The sequence below is a fragment of the Epinephelus lanceolatus genome, chromosome 8, assembly GCF_041903045.1.
Source record: "Epinephelus lanceolatus isolate andai-2023 chromosome 8, ASM4190304v1, whole genome shotgun sequence".
Lineage (NCBI taxonomy): Eukaryota > Metazoa > Chordata > Actinopteri > Perciformes > Serranidae > Epinephelus > Epinephelus lanceolatus.
The window spans coordinates 18,220,228-18,241,485 of record NC_135741.1 but is presented as its reverse complement, the minus strand read 5'-3'; the positions used below and the strand labels follow the sequence as shown (position 1 = coordinate 18,241,485).

General features: G+C 41.8%; 1 protein-coding gene across 6 annotated transcripts in view; it reads left to right on the top strand.

Annotated features, from left to right (window-relative positions):
* LOC117258328 (glutamate receptor-interacting protein 2-like) overlaps positions 1 to 19,164 on the top strand; it is a 48,751-nt gene extending 29,587 nt beyond the window's left edge. For 5 of the 6 annotated variants that reach the window (XM_033629128.2, XM_033629129.2, XM_033629127.2 and 2 more), the window contains exons 17-24: positions 2,244 to 2,388; positions 2,692 to 2,831; positions 6,982 to 7,164; positions 7,269 to 7,428; positions 10,129 to 10,243; positions 10,598 to 10,822; positions 16,223 to 16,369; positions 18,680 to 19,164. In XM_033629128.2, coding sequence (XP_033485019.2) covers positions 2,244 to 2,388; positions 2,692 to 2,831; positions 6,982 to 7,164; positions 7,269 to 7,428; positions 10,129 to 10,243; positions 10,598 to 10,822; positions 16,223 to 16,369; positions 18,680 to 18,877 — 1,313 coding nt within the window. In that variant the 3' untranslated portion in view covers positions 18,878 to 19,164. Of the gene's footprint in view, positions 1 to 2,243; positions 2,389 to 2,691; positions 2,832 to 6,981; positions 7,165 to 7,268; positions 7,429 to 9,655; positions 9,809 to 10,128; positions 10,244 to 10,597; positions 10,823 to 16,222; positions 16,370 to 18,679 lie in introns of those variants that run through there. The other variant, XM_033629132.2, reaches the window with a different exon arrangement.
* The last annotated feature ends 2,094 nt before the right edge of the window (positions 19,165 to 21,258 follow it).

Below are 21,258 nucleotides of genomic sequence, written 5' to 3'. Positions count from 1 at the left end.
AGTCCCTTAAAATGTCAAACATACAACCTGTGGAAAGTAACTAAGCACATTTACTCAAGTATTTAGGTACAGTTTTGAGGTACATAAACGAATACTTCACCCACAAGTTTTACCCAGAACCAAACGACGGCGGCATCATTAGGCTCCAGTGTGTGATTACATATTGCACAGCAGCTTTGCGGAATCAAAAGAGGTGTGACGGGCGTGACATGTAAGACAGCAACGTCAGGCTCTAATGTAAAATATAACGTACACTTCGGCAGCGCTTTCTAAATAACAGCAATGGCATTAACAAGGCAACAACAATCATTTATCGTCCCTGTCAAATGGCGGCTGATCTGGTCCTCTACTTGGATGGTAAGTCTTTGAGTTAGCCGCTAATTGCTAACAGCCCATTTTTAAATCTCCCATAGTGGGTTGCACGTATAACACGTCGTCAAAATGTCACACCTGTTCCGCCCATGTCCTGTTTCTACAGACACCATTTCAGCACTGTTACTACCTGCTGTGGCAGATTTAAGGTACGACCAGTATGTCCCCCCATTCTGTGATCGTACCTTATATGCAAAACGTCGGGGCAGCACAACGGCATAATATTCCCACCTTAAATAGACGGTGTAACAGACACAAGCATTTAGCATTAAGCACTTCTGCTTAATGACTACACGAGCAGAGTCCAAATGCATGCACTTGCCCAGGTGCTCTTCTCACATGCATACATGTTTTAAATAGTGAGTTTATAGCAAAAATACGTGTTTTGATCAAATGGTTATTTTGTGGGTGGAGTATTCCTTTAATTTTTTTCCATTTGTCGCAATACTTAATACTTAACTCCACTACATCTCAGAGGCAATATTATACTCTTTACTCCATTACAATTATTTTAAAGTTTACTAGCTAGTCTTCTTGTCAATATTTTATATAAAAACATATGATAAGCTAATAAAATACACAACAGTATCAAAGATTAAACCAGCAGTTCCTTTTTGAAAAAGAAAAAGAACTCAAATTTGTGTTGCTGAACTTTTTAAACTTGTTTTTTCTCTTTGCAACCCCATGATGGTGGTCCGACCCCGAGGTTGGGAACCACTGGACTAGGGTTGCAAGTAACAATGATTTGCTTTAACCATTTTTTTTCGCACCAATAATCGATTCGTTTTTCATAAACATGTTAAGAAAGATGTCTATCATAAATTTCCAGAGCCCAAGTTGACATACTTTAGTGTTTTGTTTTGTCACCCAACAGTCTCTAAATATATTAAGTATAATATCATAGAAAATTAAATTATATATACAATATCTAGGAGCAGTAAAATGAGAAATAATGTGGGGGGTTTTCTGTTGGGTTTAATTGTACCCTGTTCATTACTTGGTCATTTGCAATAACCTTTATCTAGATAATGGTTTTTATTTGTGATTAAATGTGTAGTGTTTTCAGGCACAACATATCCAAAATGTATTAAATACAATGACCAAACAAGGGCAGCAGCTGAGGTCAAAGCAACACCTGCTTATATCTGGCTTTTCAATGTGATGGCAAAGGTTTCAACCAGCATTCACACCCAGGTCAAATGACTCTGCAGTAGTCACAGGTATTTATTGGCCCCGGCTCTGATCGGCTCAGGCTCCCTCCAAGCAGTGCTTGAACACCGAGTTTGAAAGATAGACTGAATAATTAAGAGATACAGTGTATAAAGAGAAGTAACCACTATAAAGATTTTACTGGCCTCCATGCTGCTTTGTACTGTTTACTAATACGTTTTACGGCATGTCTATTACATTGAATGTGACACCCACAGAGATACTCGTCTGCTGCAGGCCTGTGCACACGGCTCTGGTTTACTGGCAGTGGGAAAGGAGTCTATTGCCTATTTTTACTAGGTTTTCCCCTGTTTAAAAAACCCTTGTACATGTACTGATTTTGGTGAAAAGGGGGTATTAATGTGTACCACATTTTTAAACTTGTCTTTTTTGCAGCTGTAGAGCCTATAAGCAGCAGCCTATGTTGAGTAGTAAAGGCTGAATTTTCAAATAGAAAACAGAGAGCTGAAACTGGGTTATAGCTCAGTCTAGTTAAAAATGATAAAGAGTCATGAACACATTTCCAAAAACAAAAAGTACAGGAAGTAACTAGATACTTTTTTAACATCTGTAAGATGTAGTATAGGTCTTCATGGATAACCTACGTCTATATATTCCTGAGTCTTATGTGCGGTATCTATGGTTTCCTCCATGTGTTGTAGATGAGTTGGAGATGTCGGGCTCTATAATCTACACAGTTGAGCTGAAGAGATATAACGGACCACTGGGTATCACGATCTCTGGCACAGAGGAGCCCTTTGACCCCATCGTCATTTCTGGCCTCACCAAGAAGGGCCTGGCAGAGAGGTGAGAGAAGAACAGGGGGAGAGGTGAGGAATGAAAGGTCAGGGGTAAAGACAGTTATTTGAGAAGATGGTGATACTAACATTAGGCTAAGGCTGCACAAATCAGTAGTGGTCCCCTTTGGATTTTTTCTGAGTAAACAAGACAGTAAACAATGTCTGTCTCGTCCTTTTCTACAACAAGAAGCCTCTTTGTTTCCGTCCCAGTCGGCGCACTGGCAGCCTGACAGGTTTCCACCGGCCCGCCTGTTGGTACTGTCTGGTATAGTCTGGTATCTCTGTCTCCTCTGCTCTCCTAACCCTGCAGGACCGGGGCCATCCATATAGGGGACCGAGTCCTGGCCATCAACGGGGTCAGTCTGAAGGGAAAGCCACTGAGTGAGGCCATCCACCTCCTGCAGATGGCCGGGGAGTCCGTCACCCTCAAGATCAAAAAACAAGCCGACCGTACGTGTTTTAGTTATTTCCTTTTGATTACTTATAGTGGTTTGCAAAAACTTATTTCACAGAAACAGTTGCAGATTGAGACCAAAACAATTTAAAAATAAAATGGAACAAAAGTATAGGCAAAAGAAGAAAAGCCAAGAAAAATGGAGGAAAATAAATACTGAAACAAATAGAGATGCATTGTGTACAAAACATTCACTTTTTCACATTCCATTTGTTTGTTTGATAGGTCTAAAACGTGTCCTATGAATCAAAGGTTTCCTGCTTGGTCATTCACTTGTACAAAGGGCATCCCAGTCAAAGGTCCAGTGTTAGGGGGGATATATATTGGCAGAAATGGAATATAAGTATATTTTCTTTAGTGTATAGTCACCTAAAAATAAGAATCATGGTGTTTTCGCTACCTTAAACTGAGCCGTTTATATCCACATAGGGAGCAGGTCCTCGCCTGTGGAGATCACTATATTACACCATCATGTTTTTACAGTTTTTACAGTGGCTCTAAAGCCCCGTCTCCTCCAAACACTTTCGGTATGGTACCTGTGGATCCAACCCTTCAGACATGGTACCTAGACCCCAGTGTTTCCACTGCAATCAATACTCTTTCATGTGGGCGGGGTTGTTGTCACTCACTGCTCCATCCAGCACTTACTGTATTTCCTCCTTTATGTGTGCCTCGTTTATCGTCCACAGAACGAGGCTAAACGCTGACATTTTCAGAACAAAATAAAACAGGCTGCAGTGAGAGTCTCTCTCCATGGGATATTTAAAAATAGCAGGTTTGTCCATTTAGTCCTTCTCAGGCAAGCTCACATGAACAACGCTCTGCAACACTTTTTTTTTCTCAGAGTGAGGATTGGGATATAAGCAGTACACACAACCCGGTCAGAATTGATATATAATTCTAAACGCTTGAAGATCCACTCATTACTAAAAGTGTATGTCTAAAGTAATGGTCAAAGTTGGCAGTGAATTTTAAGGTTGTGCTGATGGATTCACGTCTTCATCTTCGAGTAACATTACAAGTCAATGTTCCACCTAAAAGTTGCCAGCAGTCAGCCCAGTGAATAAAGTTATTTTTTCTGCTGTTCTGCTGCAAGAGGCAGCAAAACATCCTTTCATTTTATAGTTACAGTTTACTAATAAAACTCTCCACTAATAAAACTTTCCACTCCATCAACAGTGGTTATATGAGCCTCAAAACCAGCCACAACTCAGCCCTGAGCAGAGTGACCGTCCGCTATTGACCAATCAACAGACTGAAGTGTTCACAGCTCCACCTTTTAGTACCAGATCTGTGTGCTAGGTACCCCAACAGAGGGGGTACAAAAAATGGGGATGATACAGAACGGTTGCATCGGTCCCATCCACAACTTTTCACAGTGGAAATGGAAAAAAAACGCACTGAACTGTACTGCTTGGTGGAAACAGGGCTTAATATACAGTACAGGCCAAAAGTTTGGACACACCTTCTCATTCAATGCGTTTTCTTTATTTTCATGACTATTTACATTGTAGATTCTCACTGAAGGCATCAAAACTATGAATGAACACGTGGAGTTATGTACTTAACAAAAAAAGGTGAAATAACTGAAAACATGTTTGATATTCTAGTTTCTTCAAAATAGCCACCCTTTGCTCTGATTACTGCTTTGCACACTCTTGGCATTCTCTCCATGAGCTTCAAGAGGTAGTCACCTGAAATGGTTTTCCAACAGTCTTGAAGGAGTTCCCAGAGGTGTTTAGCACTTGTTGGCCCCTTTGCCTTCACTCTGCGGTCCAGCTCACCCCAAACCATCTCGATTGGGTTCAGGTCCGGTGACTGTGGAGGCCAGGTCATCTGCTGCAGCACTCCATCACTCTCCTTCTTGGTCAAATAGCCCTTACACAGCCTGGAGGTGTGTTTGGGGTCATTGTCCTGTTGAAAAATAAATGATCGTCCAACTAAACGCAAACCAGATGGGATGGCATGTCGCTGCAGGATGCTGTGGTAGCCATGCTGGTTCAGTGTGCCTTCAATTTTGAATAAATCCCCAACAGTGTCACCAGCAAAACACCCCCACACCATCACACCTCCTCCTCCATGCTTCACAGTGGGAACCAGGCATGTGGAATCCATCCGTTCACCTTTTCTGCGTCTCACAAAGACACGGCGGTTGGAACCAAAGATCTCAAATTTGGACTCATCAGACCAAAGCACAGATTTCCACTGGTCTAATGTCCATTCCTTGTGTTTCTTGGCCCAAACAAATCTCTTCTGCTTGTTGCCTCTCCTTAGCAGTGGTTTCCTAGCAGCTATTTGACCATGAAGGCCTGATTGGCGCAGTCTCCTCTTAACAGTTGTTCTAGAGATGGGTCTGCTGCTAGAACTCTGTGTGGCATTCATCTGGTCTCTGATCTGAGCTGCTGTTAACTTGCCATTTCTGAGGCTGGTGACTCGGATGAACTTATCCTCAGAAGCAGAGGTGACTCTCCTCATGTGTGCCAGTTTTGTTGTAGCGCTTGATGGTTTTGCGACTCCACTTGGGGACACATTTAAAGTTTTTGCAATTTTCCGGACTGACTGACCTTCATTTCTTAAAGTAATGATGGCCACTCGTTTTTCTTTAGTTAGCTGATTGGTTCTTGCCATAATATGAATTTTAACAGTTGTCCAATAGGGCTGTCAGCTGTGTATTAACCTGACTTCTGCACAACACAACTGATGGTCCCAACCCCATTGATAAAGCAAGAAATTCCACTAATTAACCCTTATAAGGCACACCTGTGAAGTGGAAACCATTTCAGGTGACTACCTCTTGAAGCTCATGGAGAGAATGCCAAGAGTGTGCAAAGCAGTAATCAGAGCAAAGGGTGTCTATTTTGAAGAAACTAGAATATCAAACATGTTTTCAGTTATTTCACCTTTTTTTGTTAAGTACATAACTCCACATGTGTTCATTCATAGTTTTGATGCCTTCAGTGAGAATCTACAATGTAAATAGTCATGAAAATAAAGAAAACGCATTGAATGAGAAGGTGTGTCCAAACTTTTGGCCTGTACTGTAGGTCTATTAAATGATGAAGGAATTCAGTTGGTTGCAGTCCACAAACTTCACTGCTAGAAGCCACTAAATCCCCCTAAATTTTACAAACTGGACCTTTAAGCTAACAGTCAGATATATATTTTCCCTTTGTCGTTCAGCAATTGTTCATCATTCTCTTGATCCTACTGCAAGACAGCGAACTTTATTTACATAACACTTTTCAAAAAGTTAGAGAGATCCTTATCTCTTTAATGATTTTAAACTTAGAATAATGGACATGGTCACTGCTGGCTGCAGTTGCCTCTATTAACTAACAAACACATGAGTAACTAGAGGCCATCTTGGCATCACTCCAGCCACAATACAGGAATCTGCACGTAAAACGAATGTGGAATATGTAGGGAGCGGGGGACAATGGCGCCTTCCCTACTTCCTATCCCCCTACTTCTCGACCCCCCCCTGCTCAGACCACACCCACACTCAAACTCAGACTTCATTGTAATCTCAAGTACACAGCCTTAAAGTTTCATTACTGTGTCACGCACGGGTGGTACACTATTGTAGTGTCAACATCAGCCCACAGACAGACAGGCAGAGAAACACCTGGCAAAATACTCGGAACGTCTACAGTGGTAGTTCACACTACAATAGGTGTCTCGAGGAGCACATTTTTCTATGATGACACACACAAACACACACAGAAACTCACAAGGTCACAAACAATACCCCACTGCTGCAGCTTGTGAATATTGCTGCTTTGTTACTGCACTGTGTTACGTAATGTATTTTTAGTCGTACCTATTGTGCCTGATTTGATGTTGTTGTCCTGTTATGCGTTGGATGCTGCAATTTGACCCTGTTTTGGCTCAATCTCGCTTGTAAAACAGGTTTTAATCTCAATGTGACATCCTGGTTAAATACAGGTTATGCTTTATATGGACGGCGCTTTATAAGAGAAGGAAAAGAGAAAAGGGGAAAAAGAGACAGAGAACATAGACATATTAAAAACAGGGAGACATAGTGTACAAACCAGAAAAAATAAAATTGTAAAATGACGAAAATAAGTTAGTTCAACAACTAACAATGTTAGTTTAACAATGATTTGACTCACTGTTCGTTCCCAGAGTCTGATGGCCGGCGGCCTCCTGACAGAGTAGCTGGGTTTTTAAGTGACACAGAGGATGACCTGACAGACTCCCAGAAGACCAGTAAACACTCAGAGGTCTACTCTGCCACTCTGCCCAGTATAGACTCTGCTATGAGCTCCTGGGATAGCTCAGGGTTTGACGCGGGCTACAGTAGCCAAGGTGAGGTCCACTGGATGCTTGTTGTCTATTAATTACCAATTTCCAGTCTTATCTGATAAGTTCAGTTAATTTTCTTGTTTTTTTTTTGTTTTTTTTTTTTTCAGCAACATATCTTCACAAAGCATCCGATATACTGCTCAATCCAAATGAGTGGAGACGCACAAAACACAGGAGCCAAACCAGCTCCAGCTCTGCAGGCCTGATCCACCACGCAACGTTGTACGATGGGAGATTCACTGAGGATGAGTGGGACAAGATACCAGGGTGAGTGCACAGGCCTGCACTTCCCTTCCTGTTTACATCTTACATCTTGTTTCAGTGTAGCTTTAAGTGTTTGTGATTTCTCAGTAAACAGCATATTTAATTTAAATCATGTTCTGTGTCCTAACAGTGGTGGGAAGTAACTGAGTGTATTTATTCAAGAACTGGACTTGTGTTGTTTTGGGAAATTTCATGCTGTAGTCTTCTGTGCTAGATTTCTGAGGGACACATTGTAATTTTGCATCACATGTTTTTGACAGATATAGATACTAGTCTCGCTACAGATAAAACACACGATAATCCTATAGGTAATATAACACACATTCAGACACAGATTCATTTGTATGTCAATTACTTACCCTGTGTTACATTGAGTTCTTGGAGAAAACTTTTTCTCACATGCCATGAGAAAAATTTTGATGAATGGTGCCGCATTTATTGGCAAAACTCTATCAAAATTTCCATTTATAAACTCTGGTACGACTCATGCAGCAAAATCCGAGCCTCATTCATCCAGTCGTGTGCTAGGTACTTCCCAAACACATTCATTTCCGCTAAAACGTGAACAGTCTCACACATGGATGGGTAGCAGGTGCATTTGAATTGACATTCCATTGAAATCTAACCTTGAGCTTTTTCACCGCTGAGGAACATGGGTGGGTGGATGACAGAAGAACTCCTGGTCAATGAACAAGCTTGAAGGCTGGAAGGTATTCCCATTGAATGCACAAGCAGAGTTTAAACAGAGCAGCAAATAAAGTCAAAGCAAAAAGCTGCAGTTTCTCTAATGGCCACTTGAGGCTGGCTCCAAGAGCACATCAGTCCCCATAGACCCCTCATGTTAAAATGCCCAGCAGAACAGCAGAAATAAACATTTCACAGACCGAATATGCAATCCTATAAAGATGTGTTTTCAGGTGGGATTTGAAAGTGGAGAGGGAGTCAATATTGTGAAAATCGTGGAGGAGAGAGTTCCAGAGGCGGAGGGCAGAACGGCTGAAGGCTCTAGAAGCCACGGTAGTCAAGCGGCAGATGGTGATGTGTGTTGGAGTGCAGAAGATGGTCTAAGAGTACGGGAGGGTTTGTAGATATGAAGGAGTTCAGACAGGTAAGAAGGGGCTTGATTATGAGGGGTCTTAAAGGTGATAAGCAGAATCTTGAAATTGATGTGACATTCAACAGGAAGCCAGTGAAGTTGGAGTGATGTGATCTGTGGAGGGGGTTCTGGTAATGATACGGCTGGCTGAATTCTGGACCAACTGGAGTTTATGAAGACACTTGAGAGGGAGGCCAAAGATAGCAGAGGTGTAAGTGATGGGCGAAGACAATTAATATTTTGTAGCAGCCTGAGTAACATTGTTGATGATATTGACATTGATATTTTTTTATTAATTTAAGAATGTAACAGAACTGCAACAAAATAAGTTTTTTTTTTATATCCTATAAAAAATTATACCAGCATTATCGTGAATGAGATGATATGGCTAACCCCTACTGTGCACGTGGGCAAGCATGAACTGTTTAGGAAGTACTGAGCATACCACTGCATAAATGAGACTTGGATTATACTGCAGTTGTGCGATCACCTGCATGATGTTTCCATATAGTTTTGCTATTGTTAAACGCAGCCCCCTGTTCATTCAATTCATCAAGAATTTTCCCCGTTATTGGATTCTTCATTCCCTGTGGAGGCATCCAAGAAAAACAGTTTTCTTTACAAATTCAATGACTTAAATTCAACATATGGTGAGTAATTAATATTCAAATGATCATTTTGGGGGATGAAGTATTCTTTTAAAGATTAAACCAGGGATTTCCAACCTTTTTGGGCTTGCGACCTCTGACAAAAAAAACAGTCATCCTCTTGTCATGTTACAGATGTCTTTAAGTTGTTCATAAAGAGACTTTTCACCTCTAAACTTCTGATGTTGCGTCATATAAATAAGTCTGAGGCTTAAAGAGGTATTATCCAATGATTCAATATTCCACAAAACAACAGAGATCAGACGAAATTTAAAAACCGTTGTATTGGTACTTTATTGAAGTAAAGGATCTGAGTTCATTCCACCACTGTGAATATATTAAAGCTTCTGTGATTTTTCTTTTCCCTTCTTTGGGTTCGTTGACAAAGTCAAACTGCACTGTCTGAATTATTTTCTCTTCATTTTGTGTTGTATGCTTTCGTGTTTTGTGCTTCTCCAAAACTGTCCTTTTCTCTTCTTCTTCTCAGGTATTCTCTCTCTCATCTGCTTTACTAACTGCCCACGAGCTCTTTGGTGTTTCACATAGATGCATCTTTTTCTGTCACCCCTTGTCCACAACAAAAACGTTTCCACAGAAAGCACCTAAAGCGCCCAAGGATACATCAGCCTTATCTGTCTCTTCACACTTCTTTTTTTTTCTCTGAACTTTTGTGTCACATGCTTTCAATTTTCTGCTTTTTTGGGGGGGGCGGAGGGGGCGACGTTACTTTTGTAAAAGTGAACTCTTTTAAAGGCTTTATCTAATGTAGCGGACTCCTCAGCGTTCGCCACAAGTGAGAGAATTTACAGTAAAACCCTCAATGTGGTCCTGAGAGGTTTTCAAAGGGATTCCTCCAGCACGCAGCACAAAAACTGCATTTCCCATGCTGCCTTTTGTAAGCGGCACCAACCTCAGGACCTGCAGGGCTGCTCTCATGTTCTGGTTCCTGCGTTGTCATAGATTCGTCAGCCCCCCTCGTTGCCATGGCACCCTGAACCAGGAGGACAGCTTCTGGTCCCAGGCTTTGCAGGACCTCGAGACCTGCGGCCAGTCAGAGATTCTCAGGGAGCTGGAGGTAAGCTGGCCTGTCATCTCCACCCCGCCCTCCTGCTCCTGTTTCCTCTCCTCCATCTGCTTTGTCCTACTCACGTATTCATAGACCGGTGTCGGCCTAGATGACAATACCAGATGAAGCATTATGATAATCGCCAGAGTGCGTAATCTGTTATTAAATCTGACAAGCAGCGTCGGGCACCTGCTGCCATACTGACCCAGAAAGGCTTTTCTGCAACGCCCTGGCCTCTAATCTGTCTCTGTGAACACCTCATGAGAGATTATGTATTTGGATGTTTTCACTTGTCCAAATGGAAGTCTTTTTTTCTCTTTAACACGTGATGCTTTAATAATCCCTGATTTTGTGCTCTTTCAGGCATCCATGACAGGTAGCGCTCTCAGTCTGTACCTAGAGGAGACCAAGACCAACGACGACTCAATGTTCCAGTCTGAAATTAGTCCCATTAAGAGGGAGGGACTGCACAGCGACTCTAACAACAAGAGCAACTTGAACATGTCGACTGGAGCCAGAGACGTACCATCACGGGGCAGAGGGGACCCCTCTGATATTTTGTCCCCTACCCCTCTGGCACTGCACAAGGTAGTTCACGTTAGCATAAATTGTTTCAAAGCAAACAACAAAAATTGAAGGGTGCTCTGATCAATCAGCCACTGAATGTTATCAACTCATATTCATTCTAAATACACCGAATCACAGTGTATGTTTACAGTAACTTCCAGGTACAAAAACCCCCACATCATGAACACAAAATAAAACTGTGCCCCGATAATGCCACCTAATTGGTCAGTCTTCAGCCACCTAAAAAAGGCCCACTTAAATAAATCTACATCAGTTAAAGTTTGCACTATATTTAAAATACTTTCACTGTTTTACCTTGCCGTCCTCTACCTGAAGCCGTTCTCTCAATCCCACCAGACTCCATTGACAAGAACAGTTATTTCACCTAGCAGAACAAGAAAGTTGCTGGTCTACTGCTGCCTTGATCACTTAGTGGTGAGGTGGGCACCATGTACCATTGACATACCGTAAAACTTCATGTAATAGCCCGGGCTATTATTTGCTTAAATCACTGAAATAAACAGGCCTATATTTGGGACAGACTAAAGGAATATGAATAATTTACAGGGTAATCTAGGAATGGACACATAATTTGATTTAGCCAACAACCTGGTTTTATACATCCAAAGAACTTCTGTTACATAAAATGAAATGCTTGGCAACCAGATCAGGCGTCCAATTGAGACAGGCATTTATTTGTCAAAATGCGAAGCCACACCAGGCTAGTAAAAGGGACTGGGTGTCTAACTGAAGTGCTACGGTACGTACTTGGTACACACAGGTGGGGTGTCATGAAAGCAGCTGAACAACATGTGGCAAAAACTATATACATTTGTTCTGTCATATCTGATGACATGATGGGACCAAAAAAGCTTCTTCTCTAACATCAGTATTGATCATCAGATTGATCCTACCTAGGATCCATCTAGTAGGTGTGGATGTGGCTCAAGGAGGTAGAGCAGGTCGTCCACTTGAGAAAGGTGCTTAGAAAGGTGCTGTACAAGTTGATTTACAATCTAGCAGTGAGGATTTCACATTGCAACCAGCTGAAACTTCTCAGTGTTAGAATTCCATCAGTGTTCAGGTTTTTACGGGGAGCCAGTTTATCCACAGAGGTCGCTTCCTCTCCAAAACAAAAGAACCTATTGATTTAAAGGCGCTGTATGTAAGAATGTGGCCAAAATGGTTACTGCACTCAAATTCAAATTACTGCAGCGAGTCGTGTCCGCCCCCCCCTCCCCTACAGATTCGAGGTTGCTGGACAGCAGCACGCTGGAGACTGATTTGTTTGCCCACGGGCAGCTGCCGTGGCAGGGCCGTGTCGCCGCGTCCTTGATCTTCGGTTTTCCAGCAGACCGCTGGAGCAAGTCCGGCTTCTCTGCTGCTAACGCTGCTGCCGGGATACAGCTGAGGAGGAGCCAGCTGCTAATGCTATGTACTGGGACACTACTAATGCTGCTTGCCGTGCTGCTGTAGCTCAGTCATAAGTTTAACTGATGCTGAGGCTCTACTGACTGCGTGACTGGTAGACGGCGGTGGGTGGCGCAACAGGCCAAAACACAAATTCAAAACATAAACATGATTTGCGGACCGTAAAAATTTTTTTAAATGCAAATATACTGGCTGTACTGTTGTTGTTGGTGAGATCAGTATGTTATATGAACATTATTCCTTAGTCTCTGTGACATATTAGGAGGATTTTATGACTATTTGCTTTAGATTTCTTACATACAGTACAGGCCAAAAGTTTGGACACACCTTCTCATTCAATGCGTTTTCTTTATTTTCATGACTATTTACATTGTAGATTCTCACTGAAGGCATCAAAACTATGAATGAACACATGTGGAGTTATGTACTTAACAAAAAAAGGTGAAATAACTGAAAACATGTTTGATATTCTAGTTTCTTCAAAATAGCCACCCTTTGCTCTGATTACTGCTTTGCACACTCTTGGCATTCTCTCCATGAGCTTCAAGAGGTAGTCACCTGAAATGGTTTTCCAACAGTCTTGAAGGAGTTCCCAGAGGTGTTTAGCACTTGTTGGCCCCTTTGCCTTCACTCTGCGGTCCAGCTCACCCCAAACCATCTGGATTGGGTTCAGGTCCGGTGACTGTGGAGGCCAGGTCATCTGCCGCAGCACTCCATCACTCTCCTTCTTGGTCAAATAGCCCTTACACAGCCTGGAGGTGTGTTTGGGGTCATTGTCCTGTTGAAAAATAAATGATCGTCCAACTAAACGCAAACCGGATGGGATGGCATGTCGCTGCAGGATGCTGTGGTAGCCATGCTGGTTCAGTGTGCCTTCAATTTTGAATAAATCCCCAACAGTGTCACCAGCAAAACACCCCCACACCATCACACCTCCTCCTCCATGCTTCACAGTGGGAACCAGGCATGTGGAATCCATCCGTTCACCTTTTCTGCGTCTCACAAAGACACGGCGGTTGGAACCAAAGATCTCAAATTTGGACTCATCAGACCAAAGCACAGATTTCCACTGGTCTAATGTCCATTCCTTGTGGTTCTTGGCCCAAACAAATCTCTTCTGCTTGTTGCCTCTCCTTAGCAGTGGTTTCCTAGCAGCTATTTGACCATGAAGGCCTGATTCGCGCAGTCTCCTCTTAACAGTTGTTCTAGAGATGGGTCTGCTGCTAGAACTCTGTGTGGCATTCATCTGGTCTCTGATCTGAGCTGCTGTTAACTTGCGATTTCTGAGGCTGGTGACTCGGATGAACTTATCCTCAGAAGCAGAGGTGACTCTTGGTCTTCCTTTCCTGGGTCGGTCCTCATGTGTGCCAGTTTCGTTGTAGCGCTTGATGGTTTTTGCGACTCCACTTGGGGACACATTTAAAGTTTTTGCAATTTTCCGGACTGACTGACCTTCATTTCTTAAAGTAATGATGGCCACTCGTTTTTCTTTAGTTAGCTGATTGGTTCTTGCCATAATATGAATTTTAACAGTTGTCCAATAGGGCTGTCAGCTGTGTATTAACCTGACTTCTGCACAACACAACTGATGGTCCCAACCCCATTGATAAAGCAAGAAATTCCACTAATTAACCCTGATAAGGCACACCTGTGAAGTGGAAACCATTTCAGGTGACTACCTCTTGAAGCTCATGGAGAGAATGCCAAGAGTGTGCAAAGCAGTAATCAGAGCAAAGGGTGGCTATTTTGAAGAAACTAGAATATCAAACATGTTTTCAGTTATTTCACCTTTTTTTGTTAAGTACATAACTCCACATGTGTTCATTCATAGTTTTGATGCCTTCAGTGAGAATCTACAATGTAAATAGTCATGAAAATAAAGAAAACGCATTGAATGAGAAGGTGTGTCCAAACTTTTGGCCTGTACTGTATAGCTCCTTTAAACAATAAAACACTGAATAAAGCAGCTTCACGTAAAAAAAAAAAAAAAAAAGTCAGTGTTTTTCCAAGGCTGCTCGTCGTGGTGGGGCTGCTAATTATGATGCGGAAACACAAATGGACCTATCTAGAGCGTAACAGAAACACATGTATACAATTTAGCCCATTTTCCCTCCCTTTTACCTGATAACAATATGACTTCATGGTGTAATGTAAAGAAAGATGCTCAGTAAATAAAAAGATACTGACCATTAAATGCAAAGTTAATCCCTTATTATTTACTTCATCCCTTGCACAAGTACCTCATTATGTACTGTTTAATTCTACTGTGAAGCTTTACTGAAACATAGAGGTGAAAATGTGATAACTGAGTGATCAGTCAGCAGCACTCACAGCTTGATGATCACGGTATAAACAACAGTGTCCTGAGGGAATCTGCCCATTAAGAAGTTTATACCTGCGTGCCTCTGTCACTTGACTCGCTGTGCCTGTTGGTACAGTGTAACTGGACCCAGTGGATACCTGGCCAGTCAGGACATGCAGTGTGTATGACAAAAACACACAACACTCATTATACAGCATTACCTCAGCAGCTGCACACGCTGTGACCCAGTCTGTGCCCATGTGCTCCTTGAGACGCTGTGTTTGGTGTCAGCCGCGCATCTCGCTGTGCGTCGTTGGACTGACAGGGCTGAAACTGGGGCAGTAACAACAGAGTGCATCACAGTCCTGCAGTGTGGAAATTTAAAGTGTTTTGGGTTGACACATCTTGCGTGATATCATGGAAAGACATCCGAAGTCCCGCCTTTAAAGCCGTTTCTCATTAAACCCGTTGACCTTGTTGTAATTTGGCTCTAAATCCAAAGAGAAACAAACGACATGTGTCTGTGGAAATGTTAACTGTTTAGTGTATACAGAGCGGGGACAGTGGACGTGTACAGAGCTGTGACTATAACTGTGCAACAATTTGTATTTTACAAGATGGTATGAAATACCTGGTGTCTGATATTTTATACATTCTCAAAGTTTTGATATGTCCATCCTGTTTTTTCATCTGGCCACTGGATTAAAGAAATCGTTTGACATTTTGGGGAATGTTTATTCACTTTCTTGGATGTGTAGATTAATACTGCTCTAATATCAGTGTGTTCAATATGAAACTGCGACAAGCAACTGGTTAGCTTAGCTTAGCATCCACTCCAGAAAGCCTGGCTAGCTGTTTCTCCCTATTTCCAGTGTTAATGCTAAGCTAAGCTAACTGTCTCCTGGGGGTCCATGTCATTGGTCCGACAGCCCATTGGTTCGACATCCCATTAGTCTGACTGTCCGCAGTGCTGAACGGCTCGCAGCAGGCGTATGGTGCGCTGCAACCAGCTCTGGGTCAGCTGGGAAAGGCTTGAGGCGAAGCAGGCTCACAGCTTATGTGTTTGCCACTTTCTTTTTTTATTTTAACTCACACCATGAGCTTTTCCTGACCCTAACCAAGTGGTTTTTGTGCCTAAACCTAACCAGAGCTTAACCACAGGGCATCATGATGATTTCGGAACGGCCTTCGGAACAATGGGTTTAATATGGTCGGAACAATGGGATGTCGAACCAATGGGCTGTCGGACCAATGGACAGTTCCCTCTCCTGGCTCCAACTTCGTAATGAGTAGACAGATATGAGAATGGTGTCCATCTTCTCATTAAATTTCATTTTAAATGCCTGAATTCGCAATGTACTCATCCTGTGAAAGTAGTTTAAAAATGTCTTCTGAGGCTGTCGAGGGAGCTTTTTTCAGTCTGACTAAATAACAAGTTATCTTCGTTTGGTCCTGGAGACTTAAAATTTTTAACATAAAGCTTGTTTAGGAATTGGTAATGTGCAGTTTAAAAGCTGCAGGCATTGAGGAGGCAGCATCCAGCAGGATATCTCGCCCTCGGCTATACTGTGAGCACTTTATGGAAGTGTAATACTAAATTGCTGGAGTGTATTTTTACGTAGTGTAAAAGCTTGTGCATGTTTATGATCGTGTGCTGTGTGTGACTTTAAACTCCACTGTGTTTGCAGGTGTCTATGAGGAAAGACCTCGAGAGCCGTGACTTTGGTTTCAGTGTATCCGACGGGCTCCTGGAGAAAGGGGTGTATGTCAACATGATCCGCCCCGATGGCCCCGCTGACCGGGCAGGGTTAAAACCTTTCGACCGCATTCTTCAGGTACTGCTTTAAAGAAATAAGACATTTTGGGAAAATTGTTTGCTTCCTGCCAAAGTAAAATGAGTAGATTAATACCACTCTCATGTCTTTACGCCAAGTATGACGCTACAACCTGCAGCTGTTTAGCTTAGCATTAAGACTAGCAACAAGGGGAAACGGTCTTTATGCTGGGCTAAGCTAACTATCGTTTAACTTTACTGGAACATACAGTACAGGCCAAAAGTTTGGACACACCTTCTCATTCAATGCATTTTCTTTATTTTCATGACTATTTACATTGTAGATTCTCACTGAAGGCATCAAAACTATGAATGAACACATGTGGAGTTATGTACTTAACAAAAAAAGGTGAAATAACTGAAAACATGTTTGATATTCTAGTTTCTTCAAAGTAGCCACCCTTTGCTCTGATTACTGCTTTGCACACTCTTGGCATTCTCTCCATGAGCTTCAAGAGGTAGTCACCTGAAATGGTTTTCCAACAGTCATGAAAATAAAGAAAACGCATTGAATGAGAAGTTGTGTCCAAACTTTTGGCCTGTACTGTACCTGTATTCACTTTCTTGTAGAGAGTTAGATGAGAATATTGATACCACTGTCTATTAAATATGAAGCTATATCCAGGAGAAGGTCAGCTTATCTTAGCATAACAACTGGCAACAGCTAACACAAGGGGAAACCAATGTGGTTATGTGAGATTGCCAGGCAACCACCAATGACTCCAGAAAGTCAAGATGCCCTGCACATAAACATCCTGTAAACCACAACTTAACCGGAAAGGTTTTGTATACGACATTCAGAGCATTAATGTAGCAGCAAACGATTTGGTATGTAAAGATACGGCTGAGTAATGGAGCCCTGAGCAGAGAATGAGGTCACACTCCGTCTGTGTGTGTTGTAATCTGATTGTGTTTGTTGTTGTAGACGGTTTGGCTGCACGTTCATATCAGGCCACATTTCCACAGTGGCCAAACTCCTGAGTACATCATGTGATGACATTAGGCCCAAAAAGACTTTCTCCCATTAGACTTAAATAGGGAAAAGATGTCTGTAAATCAGTGGATACATTTATTTAATGTCTCAATCCCCATGAAATGACTCATTTTACTATCAGGATTCTTGCTTCCACTGCTATATCCAGGTCTTTTAATATATCCATGGTTGATGTAGTGCATGTGAGTATTTATGTGTATCCCACGGGCTGGTTAATCACTGTCACTCTGCACTGCGCTCATACGACGGTTACCGCTCACCCTCCATCTCTTGCCCACATGTAAACCATTAGCTCTGTCAGCAGTGTTGCCATTGTCAGTGCTGTTTATGGAGTTAGCACTGTTAGCTGCTAGCTGCCTGCTCAGCCACCTCCATGTTGAGAGCCGTGTGTAGGCAATCCCAGCTCAGACTCTAAATCATAGATATGCTCTGAATGATGTTAACAGCTACTTTAAGAGGTTTTGTTTATTTTTTCTTTTAAATGTTTTTTTTTAATGTAGCACAAAGCAAAGTTGGCCATTTCCACTGTTTTCACTGTCTTCATACTATGCTAAGCTTTTGCTGGCAGTAGCTTCATATTCAATAGAGACATGAGAGTGGTATCAATCTTTCCATAACTATACAGCACTCTAAGTATTATTCTGTGCCATCAGTTTCATAATTCCTTAACACTTCACTTTGTATTATTCTGCCAAGGCAAATTAAATGAGTCTCATACCCTGCTTTTAATAATAGTCATGATTTAAGATCTTTTATCTGCACATATGCCGACATTTGGAATTAAATCGTATATCTCATTAGAAGAACTTCCTCTGTTTTAACAATTAAAGCATCATACAAATATTTCCTTCTTCTGAATTAGAACTGTCATCACTAACATTTCAGAAGCCCGTCCCTTATCTCAGACTTTCAAATTCAGTGTCTGTGTACACATTTAAAATGTGGGTTTGTTTTGTTGCTGTTTTAGTTCTTTTTTATGAAATATTCACTCAAAAATAGGTTTTTCTCTCAGCCATTTTTATATGTCAGAGGGGTTTTGTTGTTATTTTATTGTTTCCCTGGTTGTCTCATCTTAATGCACTTGTTTGGCTGTTGTCCTCACTGTGTGGGACAGCTGTAAAACTGTTTCTAAACTAAATCAGGCTAAGGGCTGGTGATCATTACTCTGTGTTTCCTGCTAAAAACTAAAATTAAAAGACTAAATAAATAAAATAATAGGCAAAAATCCCAAATTGACAAACTATGCCTTGTCAAAGAAATGTGAATGTAACAGCACGAATGAATGAATGAATGGTTTCTTTGATTCTAAACTTCCAGGTGAACCGTGTCAGGACCAGGGATTTGGACTGTTGTCTAACTGTGCCCCTAATTATAGAGGCAGGAGACAGCCTGGACTTGGTCATTAGCAGGAATCCACTGGCAGCCGCAGACACCGGGCTGCCCGACGACTGTGACGACCCCTCAAACTCACTGTTCTGCTTTCCCGAGCACAGGACCAACAGCATCGCCCTGTGACCACAAAGACAGACGCTGGCTTTTTAAAACAGTGGGACCACACAAACACACACACACAGACACACACACACACACACAATGTCGCACACGTTTTTTCACGTGGTACTACTCAGACAGACCTTCACACTCAAATCTCTCTCTCACCGCCTGAAAGCATCACTCACTCACAAAGTTAGAAACGCATGTGTTCATTGCTGACGGTTTTAGTCACAGCATTCACATGATGCAGTTTTCAGAGGAGGCTCTGGCTTCAGGGCAGCAGCGCCCCCCCCCCCCCCCCCCCCCCCTTCCCTCTCCAGAGGCAAAGCCACATGCAGGGTTATATAACAGGGGGAGTCATAGCTTCTGACGGAGCCAGGATGTCAACACACACGCCTCAGCTCTGGACAGGGTCAAATGCTGCAAACACACGCACACATGCACTGCATAAATCCACTATCTTTGCTTTAATGAGCTTCACGTTTCCATTCAAAGAACATTTTACACAATCTTTCTTTTTGATGCACACAAAAGACACACAATTCTTTTACATAAAACACATTGACATGCGGGATGTTAGTGGACTCAAGGTCCAAGGCACATTGTGCTTATTGAGTTATTTTAGCCACGACTTGGCTCACTGCCCTCGTTTCCAGTCTCTCCTCCACACTGCCCGCCCTAGAGAAGGGACAGTGCCTCCAAATAGACCGAATGCTCTTTCCAAGTATCATTAGCTGCATTTTAAAGCCCCTTACATCTAAATACCAGGAATGCTTGTGAAGACACTCTACCCTTTCTGTTTTAAAGTGGGTGTCCTGTAATGGATAAAATAGTTTCTGAATAGTGCCAGAGAGTGTTCAGAGATATAACGTTTTGTTTTTTTTTTTTTTGTTCCCAACTTGATGAGTCAGCCACATGTGTACAAAGATATTTTCTGTTCCACATTCTGCACACCTTTCTTTCTAACACTGCATTTGCACGTAATGCACGTTTTATGAGTTATCAGTTCAGATTTCCCCCGTCACTTGTTTCACTATGTAAATCGGCGTGTCTCTCTGTGGCATTGCACCAGAATGACTTATGGGTTGGTTTGTGGTCCGTCACTGATGCTTCCTCAAGTGAATTACATCCTTTCCCCAAACAGGAGGATGAAATGCCTTTCAATTTTCAGTGATGAATGATTTTTTTGTCTTTACTCCACATCTGACTGGACTGATGTTCCTCTCTGCAGTAGCTGTTTATCCTGCCGATATCTAATAAGCATGTTAAGCATGCATAGGGTTTGTCCTCAGAAAGTAGCTCTTCCTTATAATAAAACAGAACTGGAGTGACGTCTGTTCGCTCCGACAGGATCTTTGTGAGTGCCCCCTTTTTTTATCATGACTTGTTTTTATAAAGCTTTTATGTGACAGATCAGACCTGCTGATCCAGCTGCCTCTCTGAAAATAAGAAACATGTTTTGTTTCATGTGTCGGCTGATGTGAAGATGTTGTGAGATAGTTACGCTGTCCCGTTTAGAGCAGACTGATTGATCCTTGGGGCGGTAACTTTTTCAATCTGATTTCAGACACACGTCTTATATTAAATGTCATGTTATATACAGAGGCCTATTTTTAAGGTTTTATATTAATTTATTGTATCTTTATTTTGCTGTATAATGTATCATGGTATGCAGTGCTTTATTTTTATTTACAGTACATGCACATACAGTATAGTGTCTTCATATGAGCTGTGATACTGAATGTGGCTGCACATTGTTTGGTTTATTTCTCCTCCCTGAGTACGTCGGGAATCGTCTCAAAGGAACTTGAAAGATTTATTGGATATGATTTTATTTTTGTTATTTAATTTATTATAAACTAAGAAATGTATTTCTTTTTATGAGAATAAAGTTCATGAATCCATAGTTGACATGGCTCGGGTTTCTCAACAGTGTGTTGTTTAATTTGGCTCTCCCCAACTAGATTACACACACTGACCCAATGTGTGTCAACACTTAGGTGTAATGCAGTGTGTAAGTAGTGTGTCGGTCCACCACTTTGATCCCGATGTCTCAACCAGCCTACTGGATGGATTGCTGTGAACAACATTTTGGTTTATGACCACATAACCTGCAAAAATAACGACATACCATCGGCCTCAGCTCTTTCTGTTCAGTGATAATTAGCCAGTGTTAGCATGCTAACAGGCTAAACTACATTGGTGAACATGGTCATCATTATACCTGCTTGTTATAATAATAATAATAATACATTTTATTTCTTAGGTGCCTTTCTGTCACTCAAGGACACCTTACAATGGATAAAAGACAATGCACAGTACACAATAAAATCAATTAAAATAATTTAAAATAAAATTACAAAAGAAAATCACAAAGTACACACGAGTAAAAACAGTTAGAT